This window comes from Aulostomus chinensis, chromosome 14 (genome assembly GCF_037954235.1).
Source record: "Aulostomus chinensis isolate RoL2024-O1b breed Wild chromosome 14, RoL_Achi_v1.0, whole genome shotgun sequence".
NCBI classification, from domain to species: domain Eukaryota; kingdom Metazoa; phylum Chordata; class Actinopteri; order Syngnathiformes; family Aulostomidae; genus Aulostomus; species Aulostomus chinensis.
This window is the reverse complement of record NC_141333.1, coordinates 6,789,726-6,816,346: the sequence shown is the minus strand read 5'-3', so window position 1 is coordinate 6,816,346 and position 26,621 is coordinate 6,789,726. Positions and strand designations below refer to the sequence as shown.

General features: G+C 42.2%; 1 protein-coding gene across 1 annotated transcript in view; it reads right to left on the bottom strand.

Annotated features, from left to right (window-relative positions):
- raver2 (ribonucleoprotein, PTB-binding 2) overlaps positions 1 to 26,277 on the bottom strand; it is a 66,337-nt gene extending 40,060 nt beyond the window's left edge. The window contains exons 1-2 of the mRNA XM_086225077.1: positions 25,913 to 26,277; positions 7,412 to 7,478 (exon numbers count right to left, since the gene is read on the bottom strand). Coding sequence (XP_086081203.1) covers positions 7,412 to 7,478; positions 25,913 to 26,209 — 364 coding nt within the window. The 5' untranslated portion in view covers positions 26,210 to 26,277. The remainder of the gene's footprint in view (positions 1 to 7,411; positions 7,479 to 25,912) is intronic.
- Between the last annotated feature and the right edge of the window lie 344 nt (positions 26,278 to 26,621).

Below are 26,621 nucleotides of genomic sequence, written 5' to 3'. Positions count from 1 at the left end.
TGGGGATCGCTCCCTGATTCCCTTAGTGCTTTGCATTAAAGGAGAATAAAAAGCTCAGTCAACCCACTCAAGGGCATTTTTTTTTCTTAACTTAAGTGTGTTTAACTTTGTGATTTTCTCCTGTGGATACAATACAAACTCAGAACCTGCTCAGAATCAAGTGTAGCACTGATTTCTGACAATCTCTTGAGTCCTTAATGCTCGCGGCACTGCTGAGTTCCACTATATGATCGCAATGACACTTACAGGACTCAGAAAGTAGATGTGGGCTTGTTCTTCTAACATTTACCTGCTTAAAATCAAACATGCACAGGCTATAATAATGATAAACAGTCCTGCACAATTAATTTACATATTGTCTCAAAATTCCAAATGTTACTTCCAAATGATCGATTTTTTTGGAGCAGGTAAAATGTTTCACAACACAGGAACCACCGGGGTGTTAAAATATGCCCCAGTCTAAAGTTCACCAGGCAAGCGGGAGCATGATTGTTTGGTACAGTTCCTGGCAAAAATGACATCACCAATTTCATATTTTTAAGTGAGGACCAAAGGCTGTCTAACGGTAGAGGGGCTTCAAATTGCTCATGGTGAGAATGACTGAAAGGAAAGAAGTTGGAGTTAGAATGGTGAGAGGACTGGATACCTTTGAACAAGATATCTTGGCTATAAAAAAACTGTTTTGGTTAAACATCAACAGAGCAGGAGACACATAAGGAGAGAAGGACAAACCAGAGTGTGCGTGTGCGTGTGTGTGAGTGTGTGCGTGTTTGTACGTGTGCATGCTAGGAGGATGGGCGTTCAAGGAAATATCATTATTAGCTGAGAAGTCGAAGCAACAGCCTGAAGCAAAGCCACAAATGGAGACAGAGATTCACACAAACACACACGCACATTAACACTGATATGTGCACGGAAGGGCACACTGAAAGACTCCGACACATAAACACTCCCATCAGTATGACCTAATAAGTCCAACAGTGGAGGCTGGCTCAGTGAACTGATATGGTCATGAGGTGCAGAAGCATGTCGACACTGTTCCAAGCAGTACAATTCAATAAGAGCAGAGGTCAGAAACAGGAAGCCAGGAGAGGTTCCACTAACTAGTTACCAGGCTGTCACGTAAGAATAACAACACCCCAGAGTAGAGGACAACAGTCTATCATGGTGGTCTCCTTTACTACACACAGGAAAGGAGGTGAAAATTGAGTACCATGAGTTACTAAAAGGGTTGAGTGTGGCTCACATATTTCTATTAATATGATTATGGACACACTGTGGGTTTTTATTCAGGAATGGGACATTTAACTAAGTTTAATTTTCAACATGGGTTACAATTTGAATGAAAGGAGTCAAAGTCAGAAGGAGGCAAATCCTCCCACTCTTTTAAAACACTCAAGAGACACACACTCACACAAACACATCATGTCCCATTCAAAACTCCCAAGTGCCCAACTCGGGGTTTGAAGAATTGTCCTCTTTTATGCACGCTTGACTGGGCTTTTGTGTCTGCATATGTGATACACTGAGCTCAGGGAATACGTGCGCATTTCACACCAATTATAAAAGTCTCTCTTCACACACAAAAACACAAAGACAATCTCTGCTCCCTCGAGGAATGATGCCGTTTTTGGATATGAACTTGCTTGACAGCAGTGGATTCTTGAATACCAGAGGTGATGTTTGGTGATTAAAATGTAAGATTACTTTGTATCACCTGTGGAGTATTAAGGTCTACTCTATAGTGTAGCCTATTTATACTAGAGGTCTGTAATTACCCTTTGTTTTTAAAAATAAACAATAATACATCATCTATCAATAAGAACAAAGTTTTTCCATGTCAGACCTCATATTCTCTAACGGGGTACTTATCTGTTTCACCCTGAGACATTCTGGAAGATTAATTTGAACTGAAATCAGGAACTGAAACTACTGCATGGAAATCCTTCACAAATTTAACAGAGGCAACTTCAATTCCCTATGTATGATTAATATTTCATTGTGTGAATATTGCAAAGCCCTTGGGCAAATAACAACAGCAGAGCGCTATGTAATACGATATAAAACCCAGTTTTATATTGGGCTAATTTGACTGATAATGCGATAATTCTGCTATATTTCTTCATCACAATGACAAAAACACAGCTTTTATTTCCAAGTATTGCAATAAGAAATGTGCCTGGGGGAATTTTTCTCTATAATCAGAAGAATCCATTTACAAGTGGAGGGGTGGGCATTCTTCAAGTGTTCCCAGTTTTCATTTGAGGAAAGATCTCCTCATGGAACATCACTCTTAGTCAAATAATTCAACTTCATTAAAAATTAAATACTTTAATTCAACCTAGTGGAGAGACGTGACTGACCCCGCTGACCTGCTAATCACCACATCACCGAACTGAACAAATTACATCCAAGCAAGCTACGAGATCTACAGATTACCTGACCAGAAGAAAGCTGATTGTGAGGCAATTCTCTCCCGAAGGCTCAGGGAAGAGACTGAGATTGATTATAGCGAGAATATCTGCCTTCCTTTTTTTTTTTTTTTGTGCCTCCGACCATCCTCATCTCCTGCTCTAAGCTTCTGCTGAGATAACAACAACCCACACCAATCCAACGTTGGCTCCTGATTTGCTCTCAAACCCTTCATGGACCTGAATGTTGACCCAACATTCATCTCCTAATCACATACAGTGTTACTTCAGTGCACAAAGGGTGGGGTGTGTGTGTTTTAGTTTTATTTATTTATTTATTGCATACTAAAAAGAGGGCAGACCTCATCGCTCCGTAAAATATCTTTTATTTCCACAATAGCTTCCAGTAACGGTCTTTCTAGTAAGCAGAGAAGCGTATGTGGGAGTGTATCTCCTTCAGCAGGAAGAACATTTGATGTTGTCAAATATACTGACTTATTGAATCATTACATCTTGAACAAATGTGATTTTAAAAAACAAAACAAAACATCAGCTTTTTTTCAAGCCAATAACCTGTACTTATCATGCCATCCTGGCTGCGCGGCACCACCTACAGACGATCAGCAAGCACGCTAACACAGCGCAAATCTCTGCCCAGCTTCAACTGAGCAAAGATCAAATAGCCTTTAATATTCCAGACTGTCATTTTGTGTCCCTTAATCAACAAGAGGTAAACACACAAATTCGTCTTACTGGATTCTATGAATGAAAGGTTACATTTCAATCTCAAACCCTCCTGTGTAAGCAGAGTCATGTGACACCTACAAGAACCAATGCAGAAACGCTCCCATCCAAGTGTTTTGCAGCAATAAGCTTGAATAATCACACGGATTTTGCTTGCGTGCAGGGGTTTGAAAAGCCTTTAAGAAATCAATGTCACAGAAAAAATAATTACGCTTTTAGAAACTAATACTGTTGGAAATTCTAAAAAATCTAATCTCTTATTATTTCAAACTAAATTGAGTTAATTTTCCTATTGACTTTTTTTTTTCCAATTTTGAGTTACTCTCTTCAATTTTTTAAGGGAAATATTAAAAACAATTTCCAGAGAAAGAAAGAAACAAGCCCTGCCGGTGTCCTTCAAACCACCGCTGCCCTGACAAAAAGGAACAATAATAAAAATAATTGAATAATTTCCTTGTGCGTCACTTAAGGCTCATGCTGACACACATTTGAGTGTTTGAATAACTGTAGATGATCAAAATAAAACCCTTTTTTACTTTTCAGGCATTATCTTCAGTGCCTGGATCTGGATTTTTTTTTTTATGGCATTTTTGGTCATAATTCTTAATTTTGTATTCTTTTTTTCTCTCTCACAATGGACGGTGAGTCTGTAAACACTTCTGGCTCATAAAAACAGAGTCTGTAGGTCTTCATTGATTGCATCTTCTATTTTTGATTCTATGCTAATGAGTGCCCTGAACACTGCAGGAAGTTTGGCCTAGAAATTTAAAATCTGAACTTTTTGACACATTTCATCTCCTCCTCTTAAAACTGTTTCAGCGGTTGCCTTTACTTTCCAAGTGTTTTTGGGACTTGAGGAGAAGAAAGGGACAGAGGAAGGAAGGACGGAGAGAGTTAGTCAGGCTGTGAACAGTTGGTTGGAATGATGTCATCCGGCTGCCATGAAAACTGATCCAATGCCTGCCATGTCTCACACACACAAACACAGACATACTCACGCACGCAAACACACATCCAACGCTACTCTCCAAAACGTGCAGAAACAACTATGAATAGCAATTTTCAGTATGACATTACATAAACACACAGGCAAGTATACATTACCGCAAACACACACTGTGAAAGTGTAAACCTGCAGGACCCGAAGTTGGACACGCGAGTGGGTTTGGTTTAAGAGGGGAGGCGAAAAGCCAGGGGGATACTGGATCAAGGCAAACTATTAAATCCCTCAGCACGCACACACACACATGCACACACACAGCAACAGGCTTGAAATCAATCTTCTCCACCTCTAACTGAAGCAGTCGGGGATCTCCCAACACATGCACATACACACAACCAGACACACCAGAGGGAACCCTGTCTGCCAAGGCTGCATCCCAACCCAACATCCCTTTGGTGCTGATCTCAGAGAGGTGTACTTTTGAGAGTGTCACCGAGTTTAACTCTTGTTCCAGCAGGAGCTCGTCCACATCCAGTCAGACAAGACACACTCCAGCAGTGCTCAGGAATTAAACAAATCCCAAAAAAGGTTTATTGAGTTTCACTTGGTATCTCAGATCACGAGGAACTCCCTGATGGTATGAGCTGAAGTAAAACACACATTTAATTAGAATCCCTTGAGCTTATTTTTTTGTCTTTTTTGAAAACAGAGTTTGGGACTGGAGAAAGGCAGGAAGCTACTTCACCTTTCAGCTTTTATTCTACTTAAGAAAACAAAATGTCAAGGATGTCGCACCTCAGTGTTCCTCCCGGTTGTTTAATTCACCGCTTTTAAAGATCTGATGGAGCGCCACTTGACATAGATGATGAGAAGTCGCTGCAGCACACCGCAGTCACATAGCAGTTTAAATTCTTTACATTTGCCTGTTTTTGTGTGAATCCTAATTTAAATTGGTGGTATTATATGCAACTATGGTTTTAAATCTATTAGCAGACAGTAAAATCATGTTTACAAACATTTTTTGCTGCTTTCCCCCCCTATATTTCTGGTATTATTCCTACTTTAGGTAAGCAACTTTTGCTACTTGACACAACAACCTCACACAATGCCAAACATCTGTGGTAGTGGAGAGACTCAGCTCCTGGCATCCATCTGTATTTCACACCGCAGCAATGCAGAGATGTGACAACATATGCAAATAAGCTATTCCCTTTCAAAAATGTTCAACAATACGCTAAGATCTAGTAGCCATTTGTGTTAAGACTCCACTCACTCAAGATCTAACTAGCAAATTTTGATGAGGGAAGGTATTTCACTGACTTCCTGGTGTTTCTCAGCCTGTTCCTATGGCTACTCCTCCTCCCTGGACACGGATCGGCAGCTCCTATGAAGAGCTAGCGAGCTGTGCCGACTTACAAAGCTTCCTACAGCCACACTCCTGCTGCATCTTCAGAGTCTCGAAGAAAAAAACAACAACTCAGACAATATAACCTGGAAAATTTAATTAAAAGAAAACCCTTTCTGCCTATGTCACTCTCACCTAAGGTCACTGACAAAACTCTTTGAAGATGTTTGTATATTCCTCTGCACCTTAATTTAATGAGCTACTCAGACAAGTCCTTGAAATGAAATGAGAGGTATGTGGCTTGAGTGTAAGGGGACGATGAAAGCGATGGGGAACCCGAAATGAGCAAAGATAACGCAAAGGGGAGACAGCAGCAGAGATCACGACAGTGTCGGGTAGCAGCTTCTCAGGAGGAATGAAAGACAGAGAGATAAAAAAGCATGAATTGAGACAGAAAGCGACAAAAATGTTCGGCATTAGATGCAGAGGAGTGCAGTGATATCACCTGCATCACGAGGGACTAGCATCACAACAATGTATGCTAGTGATACTAGGAATATGAGATTTGTCTTCAATACCTCGTCCAGAGATTGTAAACCTGCTAGTGAGCCATTGCAGGCACCAGAGAGCTGCTTCTCTATGTCACCGTGTGCCATGGTGGATTTTAAATGTTGCTCCTGGCTCGGCGAGCTTACACTGGCATCCAAACAAAACTGGTCCGAAGCATTGCTGTCATGATCGCTCTGAATGGGAATTATGTTAAAGATTTTTTCGTTGGCTGAGATCACATTAATTGCGCTCCCAGCCCTCAGGGGCAAATAGGTTGTGTTGGTTTTGGTCTAGAGCAGGTTTCCCTCGGCCAAACCACTTCTTTGGCTGTCAAAAGTGGTTCAAGAATAAAGCCAGCCCTCAAAGGGTTAAGTAACACACGATCCCTGTCCCAGTCCTCATAACACATCAGAGCTAAACAACTGACACTACCGCAATGGTGTAATTAGCAGAGTACAGTGGTTGCCGGTCCGATGAGGGCCTGTGTTTCATCAGACGCTCATTTGTTCTGAAACACCATTAACCTTTTGGACAGGCTGCTGCTTTGATATCTCAGCCGTTTATGCCTCCCCTCTAACTCTTTTCAAAGCGTTATGTTTCAGGTGCTGACTGCACAGACTAAAAATAGGTGCTATGTAAGATTTCCCTGGAAAGGGACACACTGCAGGGTCAGGGGGTCTACTCTGATTGTGTCTATGTGGTGGCTGGGGGAGTGAGGGCACTTTACTTGTGAGGTTCGACAGCTATGGAGGGACCAAAATGGAACACGTCGCAAATTGAAAGTTAGGCATTCAGTAATGACGGTTGGGGAATACATTCAGTTGCTCGTAACATGTCCAACAACAATAAGGACGAGACAGGGCCAGCTGGCCACAACTGCCGGGGGGGGGTCCTGTCAATCTAACCGCTCTTCCCCACTCACTAGTAAACCCATTCAGTCTCACGGCACACAAAATTATCGAGGTATTTTACAGAGATATTGAGTGAAATCCAACTATCCAATATGGCTGCAACGGGAAATTAATAATAGTCATGAAAAAAAATGACAGGAGTCCAGCTTAGACCACGTAGAACCCTGTGACATTTAATAGGATTTAATGAAACGGGTCTACAGTGCTAACATGAACACCAAAAAACAGGTTTAGTAGTTACAACTACAATATCTAATAAAATAAATAAATCTGAGGATAAAATGTCCTACATAAGGTCAGACCTTTATTTGTGTACCTGGCCACCATCCTAAACCCAACACTACTGGTGCCCTGAAGTCACAGGTTCACTGGATTCAGAGACATCCCCTCTGCAGAACATGCGTTACACTATAACAGTGCAGTTGTAATGGATGTGTGATGCTGCATGTACACATCAAAGAACTGATAAAGCAACGTTAATGTGTGTTTGCTTTAGAGAGAGTTTTACCTGTGCCTTTGTTACGATCCACGAAGCAGTACTTCAGTTCATATTCTTTCAGAATTTCATGGACCTCCTATGAGGAGAGAGGGAGAGAGAGAGAGACAGGGAGGTCTTCAGCCAAGACGCCACCAAAACACAGGATAAATCTCACAGTCAGAGCGAGGAACCAACACCTTCCGAACACTAATGGATTGATTGATTCACATACTGATTCAACTAATTTTTTAACTTGATGACAAACTAGTTGATGGGAGACTTCCCAATTGCACTAATTGTCTGTAATGGGTAATTTTCTTTTTGTTAGGATAAAAAGCTTTCTGCTGTCTCATGCAGCACTCAAGTCCAAATAAGACACACTCACACGCTGCAAGTCAAAGAAACAAACCTGGAATTTGATTTTAAAAACAAAGAATGGAGAAAAATCGTTGTCTTTTAGTGACAGTAAGTGATGAAGTGAGACGTCAGAGAGAGACGAGACAGCGTGGTAAAATGTGCGCCTCCTGTCTGAGCCTTAATAATTCCAACAGACGCTGCTAGCGGTTTGGCAGACACGCACCTGCATTGACAAAAATGTCTATAAGCAAAACAGGTCGAATCTACTGTGAAAACATATTTTAAAGAGGTGCATCGCTCAACACATCGCCACCGTGAACGGATCACTTGGGCGAACAGTAAACCAGTTGTCGTGTCATCACTGAACAGACGCGTTGGACTGGCGTTGTTCTATCCTGAAGCGCAGCCACGCTGAATTCGTCCTGATCAGAGTATTGTGGTTGTATAATCTGCCTTCTTCTAACATGATCTTTTCCACTTCCTCCTACTTCCTCCTACTCTCTCGTTACGTTGCTTTCCAGTGTTGTTCTATGCAAAACCTTTATAGTTTTGTGTTGAGCAAATGAAAAGGTTTCATATGTATTGTGCTTGAATGTGGCAAGAAAAAAAACCCCGATGCATTTGTTCTACATTGTCAGCTAATTTCACAATAATAAAATCTCTTTTATTCACTGTCGGCTGATGCTGGCTATGTTACTGTGCGTCAATTCAATGTTGAAAACAAAGGAATGAACTGTAATGGATTGCATAAAATGATCACATTTTACCCGAGAGTGTTTAGAGGGCCTCGTTGTTCATGACTATGGATGAGTGAGTGGATATTGTTGTATGTATAAATATTTATATTTCTATGGCGTCATTTCAGTCGGAATGTAGGCATAATGAATGGGTCCGATCATGACTAACAGGTCAACTTGATGGTTCTGGTTGCGTGTTCTGGAAACAGGATGAATGGAAAGCTGCGACCAAGGAAGGAGAATGTGAAAGCAACTGAATGGGTGGCCATTTTATGTTGAATATAATGTCTCCTGTGTTGGTGAGTGAGATGCAGTTTAGTGTTGGAGGATATTAAGAAAGTTTCCAGTCATTGACATTGGTGGTGACTAATCGTGGATCAGGAGAACGAAGTTCCAACACTCTTCTACCAACTCCACCGACTGATTAAGAGATTGATTTTACCCTCTTAACAGTATTTCAGTGCAGGCTGTTCTATTAAGACAAAGCAAACCGAATCTACATCAGTCGAGGTGTTTCTAATATGTACACATCTCCCTTTTCCAACTGACTACCCACCGTCCAGCCCCCTCATGTACTCAGGGAGCAGACACGTTCCATATCAGTGAAGGCCATGTAAGGCAGCCCACACAACATCAGCTGGCTAGCCTTTAAAATCACTGAGCTCAGAGAGAGAGAGAGAGAGAGAGAAAGGGGAGGGGGGAGCGAGAGAGTTTTTTCTCCGTCCATTTCTTGGTGAAAGCACATGGTACAGGTTACAGACCTTCAAATTGAAAAAAAAAGAAAAACATGCTGAAACAGACTAGGAAAATCTCAGCTTCATCAAATCTTTTATCTCCAACCTCTTCCTTGAAACCACTTAAAACTGCCAAACCGGGACGAATTTTTTCACGGTTTTTCTACATCATAAATCATTTTACTAAAAAAAAATAAGAACACAAATTTTGAATTTACGTACGAAAAACATTTCTAACAACTTAACTCAAATTTTTTTTTACTCTCAGTAGATTTAAGAAACTATGTATCTAAAAAATAATAATGAAGACTGCAGACAGCTGTCATAAGATCTTTAAAGACAACACTACTAAGGCATATACAAAAGAATGAAGCAGCAATAATGTAGATTAAACCCGGCCTGTGTTGATGATTTATGAACAGAACACAAGGTGATACTGGTAACTCTTCCTAGATATTACTGGTTTCTCCTCCTCTTGAACTGATTTTGAATGTATTTTCCACTTGCCGCTTAACCTTCACCTTGTTTTCTTGCACGGTGAAATAAAAATAAACCTTAAAAAAAAAAAAAGTTTTTCTTTCATATTTTCTGGAATATACATCGCAGAACCACGAATGTTGGAGCTCATCGACTATCCGGTGTGCAGACACTGACAGTGGAGAGAAACTGGACGACCCGCAGACATGCCTCCCTCCTATGACACTGGCGTTCTTTTATTACTTTACCTGTGCTTTCGTGTGGTTGAATTAAGCTAAAAGTTTGTTTTTCACAACACTGGCACTTAACAAGACATTATAAATGCTATTTTTAGGAGTTTAAACAGTCTCTGCCGCACAATTTACCAGATGAGCAAACCACACTGCTTGCTGATGTTTTCTTTTTTAATAATATTCCAGTTTGTTTCGCCCCATTTCCTTTTACATTCCATTTGGTAATGATCTTTTACTTTCACTTCATTCCTTCACGCTGTTCTATTATGTTCTAATTTGTTTCATTGAAATTTCCGCCAAACTACTTGAATAGAATTCTAATTAACACTTCCTAACTGATGTTTGCAGCCACTGGGCTCAGCACACAGACGATCTGGACAACCTGCCAACACCTGAACTGCTTTAGAATGACCATGATTTCAGTAACACACACGCTGACATTTCATCGCATCTTAGTGACGCTGATTCAGCATTTAAGGTTTTGACAGATCATATCATATATCACACGTAGGCGGAAGGATAAGCTGTTGTATTTCCTGTTCAAGGTCGTTTCATTACATCTTCCTACTTGCTACATTGGCATCACTCTGTATGCCATTTCGAGTCCTGTTCTGCTACGCTTTTCCCTCTGTGGGGATGAAAACCCGACTATTCCAGCGAGTCTGATCAGTTTCCCAGCATCAAAGCCCAGGGCCAATTCCTGTGAGGACTACTGCTGTGAGACACACATGCCCTTCAATAAGGCAAACTGCCCTGGGAGAACAAGCCTGATAAGGAATGTGATAGTCTGCCCCTGATAAGAGACACTAGCACATACGCAGCATAGCAGCTTCAGAACAACGACCAAGGTAGCACACTGTCAAAACACCGTTATTCACTGACAAGTGGCTGTACTGAGGGTACAGTCAGCTCAACGTTATTGCATCTGTTTTACTGGTACTGCTAAAAGCTGTCAAAGCTGAAAGCACAGCATTTTATTAACGCCAAACCATCTTTAGGATACACAACACAGCCCGTACAATAAGCGTATAATACAGTGCATCGTCCATACAGCTAAATCCAGAGATGGTTCGAAAATGACACACAGAAACAGGAATTTCTTTAACTTTACTTCCTGAAATGTACTCTGCAGCTACGGCATCATGAGTGTTAGTCACAGTGAGTCTGAGAAAAAAAAACAACCTGTCAAACCAACACAGAGTCATTAGGGGACTTTGGTCAGGGAATATAGACCCAAGAGTGGAAACTAAAAAAAAATGACAGAAACGCAACCAAGAAAAAAGGATTTGGCGTGAATAGCAGCATCATTAACTCATCACATATTTGCCCATCTGTCTAGTAAGTTCATCGGTCTAAAACATTGCAGGACACTTTGCTCCGATGTAGCAACGGAGTGATGAATTAGCTTTCACTTTTTGTCAGTCTAAGTCTTTTGCTTCATTTGCTTGCAGTCATGTAGCAGTAAACACTGTCCTAGAAAAGTCCTTTTTAGTTTGTCACATTTGCGTTGTATGCCATCTCCCCACATTGTTTCACTGGGAAGGACAATTAGGAGTCAGTGTCATGTACGTCACTGACAAAAGGTAAGGAGCATGAGTTTGTGAGCGGCCATGCGCAACAAGCATGCGTTGAGATATCCCAAGGCTTTATCAAGCGAAGATCTGGTACTGGAAGCTAGTGCTGTGAGCTCTGATAGGAATCATACACACAGACTCCCAAAAGGTAGGAGAAACTGCTCAAGAGATCCCCTTCAAACCGGCTCCTCTGTGTCCAACTCTATTTAATCCCATTTGAATCACCCCAGAAGTTTAAATTAAACTTGAAATACTGTACAGTTGTTGGACTACCATCATTTCAATGCACCAGCCAGTACCTGGTACCTGTCCCTGCACTCACAGCTTCTACTGTCACATCCCTGCAAATGAAGAGCAAATGAGACAGTAAATTACTGCTCAGCGACTCTGACAGTTGTTTTCACACCTTGATTTGACAAGATAGCAACACATTAAGACATGGCAGGTGACAATATTTTCATAAACAGGTCAATGGCGAGACTTCGCCTCCATGATGTTGTCTTTTAGACGAGTGCATCCACAAAAATCCACTTACAGACACCAAACTTTCCAGTCTAAACTGGTAATTTCCAACATTCAGATTCTGTCCTGGAAAAGTAAAGAAAGTTGGCACATATTAATCAGAAAGTCCTTCTTTTGCATATTAAAACATACAATTTCAGGAAAGCCCTGCAATATGAAACTAATTGTGTTCATGTCAGTGATTTCCATTGATGGAAAGTTCAACCCTGGTCACCCCTGTTTCTCTGAAAAGTGTTCCTGCTGATGTACTTTGTAAGTCACCCTGTAGTGGCCCACATTCTACTGAGCAGAATACAGAAATGTGAGGTGAGGCAGCCAAACAAAAATGATTATATGCGCTACAAAAGAGAAGTCTGACAGTTCTCATTCATTAGACACACACATTGTCCTTTTCTCTTGCAGTCATAAATGAGATGGCTAACAAACAGACATGAGGCTTTTGGGAGAAGTGAAACAGCTCAGTTCTGGGTGAGTGTGTGTGTGTGTTTATGGAAGAGAGAGAGAGAGAGAGAGAGAGATGGAGGTAAAGGGGGATTAGGGGAGAACCACGCTCTGCATGGCCTCCTTACTGGCAGTAACACTGTCCTTGACCTACTGATGGAGTGATACACTAGAGGGAGAGAACAGGAGATGAAGTCCAGGTCTGCAAGCAAGAACAATGCTATGTTCACACTCATTAGCGCGTCCTTAAGCGTCACTCTGCATATCCAACTAAATTATTATCACTCATTTCACACATTTTCACACCCTGTCAGAGCTTTAATGCCATCATGCTTTTTAGTGGCGCTGTACTTCTACCAGCAGAGAAACATTCTGTGTTTCTGAACAGACTAATCATGCTCAGTTCAAGCTCGACATTTTTAACACGGGACCCTACCTGAGTAAGGCTTGATCTTTCATTGCTCATTTACCCTAAACCGGACCTTTATGCACTCCCTCTTTCCATCTTCTTTCTAAATAAAACAAGCCATTTTGTTTCCAGTTTCAGCAAATGAAGGTCTTCGGTTCCTGAAGCAGATAACCGCATTATCCATGGCAAGCTGACGTCAGGAAAGAAGAAAGATAATTGGAAACTGAGTCTTCAGAGCAGTCTGAAGAGGGAGCTTGTTCTTTTACATTTGTATACTTCAGGATTTGAAACTAATGCCACCTTTACTATGAATATCCGACTATAAATAAACGACACATATAAAAGTCTCTTCCAGACGACACGATTGCTTGTGAGTTTCAAACCCACTAAACCGAAGGAGTCCTGACGTTACAGGGTAATATTGCTTACTTTATTTTAGCAGTTACTCCAGCATATTTGATCATATCCCACTACATGCATTGTGGTATTAAACAAGAATATTTCTCCACTTCCATGTTACTAACACTATCAAACACAGATAAGTGTTTCACAAATGTGCTAATTGCCATCAACTGCGGACAAACATTAAATTACCTGATAAGACATTTTAATCTTTATACAGCCATTACACGCAGTGGAAAGTATGTATAAGTATGACAGATCCCCCTTAACAGTCAAATTACCAAAGCTTGCCAAATACATCCTGGAAAAACTGTCTTCCCTATTTTGGGTGAGCCAGCCAGTGTGTTCACGTGTGTGTTCACACGTGTATGTGTGTGTGTGTGTGTGCGCGCGCTTCTATATGACAGGTGGCTCAAACCGGGCGCAGCACGGATCACTGGCCCATCAAAATCCTGCCAGGGGAGCTTCTTAGAAAGCATGCACACCGGCATACGGCATTGGAGGAGGTATCTATGCAGGAGCGCAGCAGAATACTGTAGACATCTCAGTCTTCTTTTCATTATCAGGCCTGAATGATATGAAAAAAAAGTGTTTTTTTTTCATACAGAACTAGAGAGGAGGAATTTTTGCATTTAATTTTCTCTCAATTTTATGTTGGTTTCATTTATCACTATTCAACTAGTAAGCAAGGTCAACAACTTGTTGAGGATAGGTGCTGCACGTTTTTAAACCAAGTTTTTTTGGGTGGAGGCTGCACGGTGGTGCAGTGGTCAGCACTGTCGCCTCACAGCAAGAAGGTTCCAGGTTCAAGCCCCAGCTCTGCCACGGGATCTTTCTGTGTGGAGTCTCCATGTTCTCCCTGTTTCTGTGTGGGTTCTCTCTGGTACTCCAGCTCCCTCCCACAGTCCAAAGACATCAAGAGGGGACGAGGCTGATTGATACTCTAAATTGACCATAGGCGTGACTGTGAGTGTGAATGGTTGTCTGTCTCTATGTGTTGGTCCTGTGATGGACTGGTGACCTGTCCAGGGTGAACCCCGCCTCTCGCCGTAGACGCTGGGATAGGCTCCAGACCCCCCGCGACCCTTAACAGGAATAAGCGCAAGACAATGGATGGATGGATGGATTTTTTGGGTGCATTTGCACAACTTATGTTTTGGATGGCGGGCAGCACGGTGGTGCAGTGGTCAGCACTGTCAACTCACAGCAAGAAGGTTTCGGGTTCAAGCATCAGCCCGGGGTCTTTCTGTGTTGAGTTGCATGTTCTCCCTGTGCCTGCGTGGGTTCTCTCCACTGGTGACCCCTCAAGGGTTAACCCTGCCTCTGGCCAAAAGGCTGCTGGAATAGGCTCTAGCCGCCCCCCCCCCCCCCCCCCAACCCTTCACAGGCTAAGTGGTAGACAATGGATAGATGGATGGATTTTGAGAAGCTTTAGATGACTACAATCACGGCTGATATCAGGATGAATACATATCAATTGTTGTTGTTTTTCTACAATGACATAAAATAAGTTAGCACAACAGGTGGACTATATCAATGTAAACTGGATCATAATATTTTTTCTGATTTTTTTTTTTTTTTTCATGTACCGGTAATATAAATGGGGATGAAAGAGGACCATGAAAGGTTTTGGTGTGCAGTGTGCAGGCTTGAGTGTCTGTCACGACATTTACCAAAAAAAACAAAACTGAATCAAGTTACCTCTAATTACATTTTTTTTTTCTTATGAGTCACAATATACTGGCGTTCACAGGAATAATCAAAGCTCGACATTTTGGTGTTTTCCATTATTCACATTTTTCTGAGGTCATGTTTTTAAGCCTGGAGCTCAGAGAGCCGTCCATTTGTCATCTTTCAAATACTAAGAGTCAGAAAGCTGAAAGCTGCGAAAAATTGGGGATTGTGGGTGGATCCATGGTGCAATAAATAATCAGCCATCAAGTATGTATAACCCATCAATCAGCAAACACGGCTTCGCATCGATCTCTCCCCCCTGGCAGAAGAGCATCACAGACGTGCGTGCTGCCGCGGCGGCTGCAGCCCGGTCAAACCCAGACTCTGTTCTTCATTTCAAACCACTTATGTCTTTAACAGAGAAGCTTCTTGATCTGATTTCAGTGGGCTGATGGAAGCAGGTGGCTTGCCTAGAGACAGGACTGATACTGCTGTCAGCCACTGTGACCCAGCCCCCCCATCAACACCCAACCATCGCAGCTTGACTTTGGCCCTGAAGGTACGGGGCTCAGAATGGAGGTTATTCTACCCACAGGGGCAACTCCTCCTCACATATCCTGCAAACCTTTGGCCAAAACAACATTTTAGGAATACGCTTTATTTTGGTTTGAGTGACTTTGAGTGGCTTTTAGTACCACGTAGCCGGAATTTGCCATTTAACATGAATGAAAATACTTTGCAGGGGTTAGAAAATAGGAGTGAAGTATTTGAGCTGCATTTATCAGCAGTTCAAATCTGTGTGTGACTCTGACATGTTGAAATACGATACATCCCAAAAGATGAGAAGAGCACTAAAAATTTTTTTTTTTAAATTTATTACTACGAGAGATGTATTGCTGCAATCTCGCCTGTTTTTGACACGTTCCAACATTTTCCAGGATTGCAAATATCACACCTTTCAATCAACACCAGGTACCATTTTAAGTCATGAGGCAGTTTGAGCAGACAGAAGCATCATCATAGCAGCAGTCCGAGATTCGCAGATTGGCAGAGAACCTCCTACAGCTACCCAATGGATCACCAAACACCAGTGCGTCAACAGGCTGGATTTTTTTTGAATAATTACTGATAGAAAAAATAAATAAATAATTTGAAAAAACTATTAAGATCAATAACTAAATAAGCTTCACATTGACAAAATCATAAACCGTATACTAACAAGGTCAGAAATCGACAAACATATTGAACATATTTATTTGATGTACAGTGTAAAAAACATCTGCAATAAATGAAGTTAAATTGCTCCTACCCTACAAATGCGCATGACAATTACAATTCTAATCTTGTAAATAACAAAGTGGCAGGTTAACTTAAAACACAGTTAAGGTACGAATTATTAAAAAAAAAAATTGGCAGTTCTTTGAATTAAACAAGAAGCAAATACTTGTACTTGAACTAATTTGATCATAATATTCAGTTAAAGTACAGCAGTAACAACCAATAATTCAGCAAAATAATGGCAAGATTAAAAGAACAAACCATGTAAAAATAAATCTGCCTGTTCATTTGTCTCAAAGTATCCTCCTTCCTTCCCAGTAACGAACTTCACCAACTATATAATTGGATCGTGTAGATGTTTTCTGCTTGAAGAAGTCGATTAAGATGATAAAGACATTTTGACAAGCAGACTTGATTAATAGATGCAATTTGGGATAAAAGAAAGTTTACTTTTCTTTTTCCAGAAAAGCTTACAGTGATGACATTTTTGTCTTGTTTTGTTTTTTTTTTGTCTCCCTTTGACAGGATGACAGTTGCCATTGTTCATTGTGGGCAGAATAAAACTCCCTGAAGTGATTTATGAAAATAAAATACTGACATGACGATGGATGGGCTCATACTGTTAATTCTGAATCTGCATCAGCATCCTGAGGAGAAACTGAACTTCATTCGTTTGGAGACTCTTTTTCTGACCTGGCGGCGTTTACTGTTGCCTTCTGCTCTCGGCTGGCACTTGGCATGGCTTAGTCATGCAATTCTCATCAGAGCTCCGAACAGAACAGCTTGGGACTGCAGTCTAAGTCGTTGACTGAGTTATGTAGGAGGTAAGTCGTTTCTACCTACACTTCTCAACACCTTTGTCCAACTCTCCAGGCTTGATTGCCCCCACCAAGGAAGTCAGGGGATCTGTGCCATTTGTCCGTCTGTCACTTCGCAGGAATTACCGATGCACCCTGAGAATTACGCTGATCCAGAGAAGAAGTCAGACGGGGTATACTAGGCCCATCTTTTCATGCAATAAATCCTATCGGTGAAATATGCAGAATGCTTGGCCTGCAAAAGATGGAACACCAGAAAGAATGTGGAAAGGGAAACATCTGGAACACACACGCGTGCAATCAACCAGTAAGCAGATGAGGAGATTCTGAAATCCGCCATGGTCAATAGCCGTAGACGAGAGAAACCCACAACATTCAGATCGTTTGAGAGAAAACAACTGATACCACTGTTGGATAAGGGAGGCTGACATCAGGTCCCAAGGAGAGTAAACCTGGATGATGGGGTAAACATATTGCCTGACACCTGGAATGCAGTCCTCTGAGGAAAGCAGGGGGCATTGACATCATACCAGCACAGGTAGAAAGACAAAACCTGTGCCATAAGCTGACAGGACACATCCCAGCAGCATCACATGACTCTTCTGAGGACTTCTCCTGAGATTTTAGAGGTCAAGAAATGTCAATGTAATGTCTATTAAGAAGACTAAATAGGTGTTGGTGGAGGGTACCGCTTGGGCCAAGGAAGAAACGTTTCTTTTTGGTACAGATCCCTTAAACAAGGCAGAGGGGGCTTTTTTTCTTTTTTTTATAACGGGTTTGTTGATAAGAGATACCTCAGGAGAGATATGGGCGCTCTGAGCGCTCTATGGTACGGTGGCCCTGAAGGTAAAAACAAAAAAAACAAAAAAAACACAACAACTTTTCAGAAAACAAATTATTTCAGAAAATACATTATTTCATAAAAGACTTAATCATTTTAAGAAAACATGACATTTGACACGACAATAACGTCAGAAAACACTAATATCTGATAGACGCCAATGACATTTCACCATACACAACATTCCACAAGCCTCAATGATATTCCACAAAAATCTTTATCATTCAGTAAACACGATGAAATTTCTCAAAACACTTAAAAAAAATGAAGAAAACACGACAACATTTCAGAAAAAAAAAAAACAGTATTTCAGATAACGCAACACCATTTCAGATTACAGAAAAGGTCGTGACAACAATTCTTGTCTCTGACTGGACAGAACCCAAGTCGTAGTTTATTCAGTGCATACAGACAGAGGAAGGCTAAAAAAAATACATGGTGCTGTGACTGGTTGTTCCACTGCCGGTCAAGACATGACTCTTTGTGATTGGTCAGCTATGCTACGTGGCTTTATATGTATGTCTTTTATCAAATTCATCAAATTATAACTTAATAATTTCCATCTTATCTTCCATTTTTTTCCAATTTAGCTTAATTTCGTGCCAGGACACAGCTAAGTGTTACGTAGTAGTAACGGGAAATGACACTGCACTGTCAGGTTCTGTGCGATCAAAAAGAAGTTTGTCCCTACGTTTTAAAGAAAATGTTAGAGTGTTTTGTAAAATGTCATTGTGTTTTTCTGAAATGTTGCTGCGTTTTGACAAATGTGTCTTGTAAAATGTCATTGTGTTTTATGAAACGCTAAATGGTTTTGTGCAATGTTGAAGCGTTTTGTGAAAATCTCGTATTTCGTGAATGTGTTTTTTGAAATGTTAGCGTTTGGTGAAATGTTGAAGTGTGCGCAGTTGGATTTTTCTGAAATGTCGTCGAGTGTTTGATCTTCACGACCACCATGCAAGAGCATCCTGATTCTCTGTGCTGCAGCTATCGCCTGAGCGGAGGCTTAAAAAAAAAAAAAAATAGGGAATAGCAATGTCACAAGAATGACAATACTTTGGTTTAAATGGCAAAATTCTGCCTATCCTTCTGAATATTTAGGTCTAATTTGATACTGCAACACTCCAATGGGTCTTTCCTTGGCCTATGCTTCATCCCGAACAAGTTTGTGAAATTCAGCGAAGTATTTTTGGGGGGTAATACTGCTAACAGTCTGACAAAAGGCAGCGAAGGCGTTTGAACAGGTGAGTCTCCGATGCTTGTGGCATAATTCCTCCAGAAACATCTGCAAAACTTCAAGGTGAATAATGCCACAGCTGAACAGCTAAATCCCAACAACACGCGTGCACACAGGCGCATAAATGATGAAGGTGATGAAGGCTGCCCACTGTCAGGAGGGGCGGATTTCATGAGCATCTGTTACTGACATACACTCAGCGTGTAAGACCAGAGGAGGAGGAGGAGGAAGGAGGAGAAGGAAGGTTGGAAAAAAAAAAAAAGTGTTCCAGCTCATGCTGCATTGTTATGAACCTGAACACAGACAGACACAAACGCACACACGCACATGCTGGGTGTTCAAAAAGAAACATAAATAAATGTGTGTACAACATGCATCTTGCACTTTATTCATGGAAACTGAATAATTCAAGAATGTAGCAGAAGTCCTTGAGAGTAATCACCCCCTGTGAACACACACACACACACACACACACGCCACTACCCACATTTATTCTGCCTGCTTGTGGAAGCTACACACATGATTTTACACCGCTTGCATGAATCTATTAAGGAAACAAGGAGGAAAAATTGAAATTCTGCACCAGAACCCAACCCCTAGTACTTCTAGTACTTCCTCCAGCTTGTTAGTTTGTGGTCGGCTTCTGAAGATGAAACTGAGGAAAAAGTAGGTTCCAAAACTCAATTGTAACTCATTTTCTGGCAGTGAAAATACAGAGATTTGTGAAACTCACACCAAACATAACGTATTTTAGCTTGAAAAGCAACAGACAATATATACCATATTTCATATTTTTTGGTTTGAAATTAACCGCAAATTCCACTGATTCACAGATTATATCAGCTCAAAATGTCTGATAACGACAGATGCTGAAATAAAATCTGGCTGTTCAGTTAATGTTCTCTATTCAAGTGTCACACCAACATGTGTCCACAGCTGCAGCCACAACTGACACCTGAAAGCCCACACATTGCTGTGTCATCTGGCCATGGCAATATTACACTCGTCTGCCGAAGTGGCAGTCATCCCAACCCTGCCGCCGCTGCCGCCACAGCGTCATAGCTCCTGTTGCAGTGTTTACCCTGCACCCAGTTGGAGAGAGAGAGAGACAGCAACTACACGGATCAAGCCCTTTAAAACTTGAAGCTGAACTAAAGTAGCAGCAACAACGATATTTCATCATTGATAACAGCCATGGTCCTGATCCAAAAGGAATCATATCAAGACATTCAAAAGATATCCCGGTCAAAAACTAAACATTCTGCCAAAATGCTTTTCTCTACATGCAAAAACTGCCCAACTGTCTCCAAAGGGCAAAGCTCTCCCTTCGTCATCATTTAGCTTTTTGTGTCACGATGAGGCTTTTCTGCTTTCACATCGTTTATTAGTGATCGAATAGACGGCTCACAATGGGGGTTTTTTTCTTCCAAAAACCATTGGATCACCTGTGAAAGGAGGGGTAGGCTCCCCGATTTCTATGTACTTTTTGTTATAATGCCTGAATTTGTCACAGTGTCTCGATGGTAATCAATTAACTATGATGTTTAAACAAGGAAGCATCAAAATAATACATAAGGAGTGCAGCCCCAAATTTACCTCCACCCAATCAAAACCCGCTACCAGTTACAGGAGATTGGTTGGAACCGTATAGCTGTCCATCAACAGCCTGATTGGGCAGCTTCCGTCATACGGCTGAGACCGGGAAGCCTAAAGTGGGTATCAACGCCTTGTTGGATCGGTGTTGGGTAAGCAGCATCAAGGAGGACGAGCATGGATCCAGAAGAAAAAGGTCTTTTATAGAACAAGCGATAGATAAGAGGGAGAAAAATAAAAGGCTCGGTGCAACGCGGGTGATTCTTGGGGATTCATTTGCTCACTGGAGGAGTCTATACGGACACCCAAGTAGCAGCCTTTTGTTTGGACAGGTAAGAAACCCATTTGCCAACTTCGCTGGCTCGCTACAGAGGCTACATTTGCAGTAATTTATTGTCAATTTAGGTTGTGAGCTAGAACAAAACGCTACGTCTGATCTTTTTAGTGCCATATTTTACCGATTTATCATACCTTGTTGCACTGCTGGAAACACCTCCACAGTTATTGACCTTAACATTGCCGTGATACAGGGGAGCTAGTGTTATGTTACGTAGCTTGGTATGCTAGATACGTGTGGTGGAATGGGTTGCTAGAGGAAGGAACACGATCATATATCTGGAGCAATGCCACGGCTTCCTATTCTGGTTCACCAGAGGGTTTTAGGGGGAGGGCGAGTGGGAGCGAGGAGGGAGGGTACATGATTAGAATATGATTCACAAAAAAATGATTCAGAGAGATTTATGCCATGTTGTTTGTATGTCTTGTTTCTTTTGTGAAATTAAAGAAACGAAAATAAAAGAATACTCAAAAAAAGAAAAAAAGACGAGAACAGGCGGCACCACCCCACCTCTAACATTCAATAGGAATTTATGAATTGAATAGGGTTGCCTCTTCTGTGTTAAATGGATCAGACTCACTTGCCAAATATCTTGCAAAAGCCGTTGTGCACTCGACCCATCTGTGATGCCATCCAACTGTTTTTACACCTGTTGCAGAAGCTGCCATGGACGAGGATTGGCGAGGCGCATTCGCGGCACTCATTTTTCCGCGGTTTAGAGGCCTCGGAGGGATGGTGAATCCGCAGCATTAACGCAACTCTGTGACTGTCAGCATCATTCGCTTCATATTAAACTTGACTCAAAATGGCAGGCTGCATAAATAGAACACATTGATAAGAGCAGTCATACTGCAATGTCAACAGCTATATAAAAGCAACGTTTCATCCACATCTATGTCAGCTATAATCCATCCATCCATTTTCTACCACTTTTCTTGTTAAGGGTCGCAAAGGGGGCTGGAGCCTATCCCAGCAGCCTTCGGGCGAGAGGCGGGGTTCACTCTGGACGGGTCCGCCAGTCCATCGCAGGGCCAACACATAGAGACAAACAACCATTCACACTCACAGCCACGCCTACGGTCAATTTAGAGTATCAATCAGCCTCGTCCCCTCTTGATGTCTTTGGACTGTGGAAGGAAGCTGGAGTACCAGCGAGAACCCACACAGGAACAGGGAGAACATGGAGACTCACCCAGAAAGATCCTGTGCTCCAGGCGGGGCTCCAACCCGAACCTTCTTGCTCTGAGGCAACAGCGCTGACCACTGCACCACCGTGCCGCCCCATTGGCAAAATAACCCCCATCAACACGGACCAATTATTGACTTGGACTACTTCCGTTTTGTTTTGTTTTTTTTTTACATCATCACATTGCTCCTTGCTGCTGACTCAACCTCCCATGTTCGCTGCCAGTCAGTGAAGAAACTCCTCCCACCATTCACACGCTTGGATGGTAAGTCTGCGGCCTCCATTTAACAGGATTAGAGCGGAACACCAAACTCGAGTCACTACCTCTACCATTAAGACTGCAGAGGCTGGTGGGAGACTTGGGACTGTATCGGGTCAACATCTGTGACAGTTGGGAGGATCTTCCCTCACGACTGAGAAGCGACCACTGCGTCCGAGTCAACTCCTCATCAATTGGAGAATATCTCCAAATGATGTCACCTAAGGTTGAAGGGATAAAAGATGCAGAAGTCTTCACACTCCACAATGAGCGATGGTGGCAAACCAATGACTGACACCACTCAGGCCATGTCCACACTTTTCTACAGCTTGTCAATCAAGCCGTTTCCCCAATTTGCCTTCCTGCCTTCTCAGCAAACAAAAGCTGATTACAGATCCAAAATGAATTTGTAGAGTTAGACCAATGATGGAAGCTGGTTCAGATTTTGAAGAATTCAGATGCAACCCACACATTGGACAGTGGATTTGTATGTGATGAAGTGCTATTCAACATCACTCTGAACAGCCACTCTGAGAAAATAATGAGACATCAGTGGAAAAATGTCTCCGCCACTGTTTCAATGCCATTCGCTTACTGTCCTCCAACCACTTCTTCTGGTCCCTTTTGTATTCTCATTCTGTTCCATTTGTCTCTCAACCCTCTTCTACCCTTCCCTTCTCCTCCTCTACCAAAACTCTTATGCCTCCCGTCTCTTTCTCATCGCAGTTTTCGATGTCTATTCCCACCCCACCCCCCAATTCTCTTGGAGATGAGGGCTGCCAGCAGGGCTATATATCTGACACAGAGAACCATGAACTCCACACACACACACACACACACACACACACACACGTCCATACACACACGCGCACAAACATCTCTCCAATTTGCAATATGGTGCTCTCTAATGGGGCAGCGGCTGTGAGGGCAATGGTAGATGGAGTCCATCAGACAAGTTATATAAGACGGTGCCGACGTCTTTGCTTCGCCATAAATCTATAACCTTATGGAAGCTACAGTAATATCAACAACTGTGCTATAAATAACACTGGACTCCAGTTCAGGACCAAGCAACAGTGGCAATTGCCTTAAAGCCCTGTGCAATATAAAAAAATATTAACTGGTGTGTTGGTGTGACTACTGCATCTGACAACAGGGCTGCAGCAGCACATGATGTTTATGACTGATTAATCCTGATTGTGCTGGTAAAAGAATGAACAATTTAAGTTATAGGCAGGAAATAAAATACCCATAACCTGAAAGACTTATAGTTACAAAGAGAGAAGCAGCAGATCCAAATTCCTGGGAATGCGTTCATGTTCATATCTAAGGGCTTTCCCGATTCATCAGCTGTCAAGAAAAAAGTGAGAGAGTCCGAGAGTAGAGACGCCGCGTACAGCTGTGCTTGTAATTACTCTTTTAATGCGCTCACAAATCAATTTTGCATTATCTTGAGAAGGCTAAGGTCATTTTATTGCGGAAAACAGGCAAATTTATCCAGATAATTCAAGAAATTTTAATTTTATCCTCTGCGGGCTGCATTATTATTTTTTCTCCTCGATTGTAGCCTCTGTCCAAGCGGTCCTGGTCGCTGCTCCACCCCCTTCGCCTCAGGGTCCACAACCACACGCTTCCTCCGTCAAACGAGGAGTCATCGGCCGCATCTTTCCACCTGACAGCAAGAAGTTTCACCAGGGGGGGACAAAGCACACGGGAGGGGGGAACGGGAGATTTGCTGTTCCCCATAGTTCCTCTCCTCTGAGGAAACACCCCACTTGACCAGAGGAGGCGCTAGTGCAGCAATCACCTCACTACATCTGACGAGAGCACAGATGGGGATTCTTTATCTCAAGAAAACACAAATAATTCAGTTTATTTTGTGGTCTAGAGGCCAGGGCCAATGATTCTTTTCATCATCAATTCATCTACCTATCAATTTTCCTGATTATATATTTAATCGATAAAATGTTGAGAAAATTGCTCAAAATAAGGTTTTTGCTCTTCAGACAGCAAATCTAGATATTTAAGAGTCTGGAGGCAGCAAACCTTTGATGTGTTTTTAAGTTTAATAAAAAAATATTTGATGTGAACATTTTCTTCAATTGAATAATCAATTAATGTTTCAAGGTTGTTGTTTTTTTCCTCCAAAGCCTGAGATGTTGATGTCCGTATGTGATATTTGCATTGCTAACCAATATTTTAACTGCAACTGAAACCATTTCCAGTCACTCAAAAAAAAAAGAAGTGTGTTTTAATATTTTTACTGCTCAAAGCAGACAAGATAATCACCCTGAGGGGGGGAAAAAAATCTAAATAAAAAAAATAACTAAAACAATGAAATTAATATTTGGAGCTCTAAAAACAACTACTTAAAAAAAGAATAATTACAAACATGGCCAAGTGTGGCAGTTCTTGGCTCCCGTACCGGAGCAACACAACCATTTAAAACCACATCAATGGCAACATTTAACCCCCCCCATGCAATAACGTGCGCTTGACGCGGCTTTAAGTGCTGGTGATGTGGTGTGAAATGTTTCCTCCAGGATCTTCTTCTCTCTGAACAGCTGCCAGAAGGCTGAGCTCATATCAGTTCCACAGTATCAACTCGGTCCAAGCAATATCAGAGGGTCTGAACTTCCCCTTTAACTGGACAGATTTATGTGGCACATCCAGCCGGCTCTGCTCAGCCTCACTAAACATATCACACTGGCTCTCAAACATGAATAATGTGGGGGGGAAAGAAAAAAGGAAAGAAAAGGCAGAGAGGGAGAACTTCCACTTCTGTTGGTCCACCTGATCCAAATGACTCTTCAACTCTGTTTTCACATTTCTAACACAAGCTCCTCCACTCTCCCCTGTTCCCCTCACACACAATGATCAAGCCGAGTGCCTGCTGGTGCTGCTGGTGCCGGGTGTCTCCTTGGCACTCAGCCTCTCTAAGAACATTTGGTGCAACGAACCCCGGTAGGAATCAGCACCTCGGACACGCTGCATCTGAAGGCTGCTGACACCCGAGTGATGAACGACACCGAGGAATAATAAACGCACAACCTGCACAGGTGAAGTTCAACCGGGGTTTTTTTTAGGGGGGGGGGGGGAAGAGGAAGTTCCAGTATGTTGATGAGGAGAAAGTCCACACGGTTAAACTAACATTAACACGTTTGGGTGCCGAGTCACGCTGGAAAACAACTATCCGTTGACTCCACAGTTGTTGTTTTGTTTTGGTTTGGTTTTTTTGTAGCGCCTCTCACTCGAAGTGAAAACTGTCAAACTATGGGGAGATGTGATTTAAAAGTATAAGTTTGGCTGCATCGCCCAACAGGTCTCTATTACCGCGGATTTATCCTGACAGTGCGACGGTTAGTGAGTGAAAACTCAACTACGCAGCTTCGCTCTGCAAGCCGAACTTTTACTTTCTGAACTACCTGGTTGGTGGTGTCCGGCGGCAGGTTCTTGATGAGGATTTTCCTCCTGTTGCTCAGCTCCTGGCGAGTTTTGGCGAGCCTCCTTTCGATTTCCTCCGGCTCCAGGTCCGGCAGGTCGCGGAGGCTAATGCCCGGCTCCGAAGGCTGTGACCCCGCTGCCGCCACCGCCGCCGCCGCCGCCGCTTCTTCATCCTCCGGTTGCTGGCTTTCGGGGCTGTCCATCTGCGGGGAAAGTGCGCTCTCCCGGGTAAGAGAAGCGTGAACGCTCGGCGGCTGGATGGATGAGGCTGCCGCCATTTTGGATGGCTGGGAGAAAAGTGTGAGGGGAGAGCGAGAGAGGGAGTGCGAGCGAGCAGGTGGGAGGTGTGGCGGTGCTGGTGGAGAGAAAGAGTAATCATCCCGGGTGGAAGAGAAAATCCAAAAAACACACACACACACACACACACACACAAAAATAGCGGCTTACACAGAAAATGTATTGTTTTATTTCCTTCACTGTAATTGTTACATACATGATCAAAAAAATTAAAATTTTGAACTATTTTTTCTTCCTCTGCTGTCTGAATATCTATATCTATATCTATATCTATATAGATATAGATATAGATATAGATATATAATATATAGATAGATAGATAGATTTTTTTTTCCCTCCCAAAGATGCAAACTTGTAAGCTTGTGGTCCAAGCGGTTCGTGGCTGCACCTCGG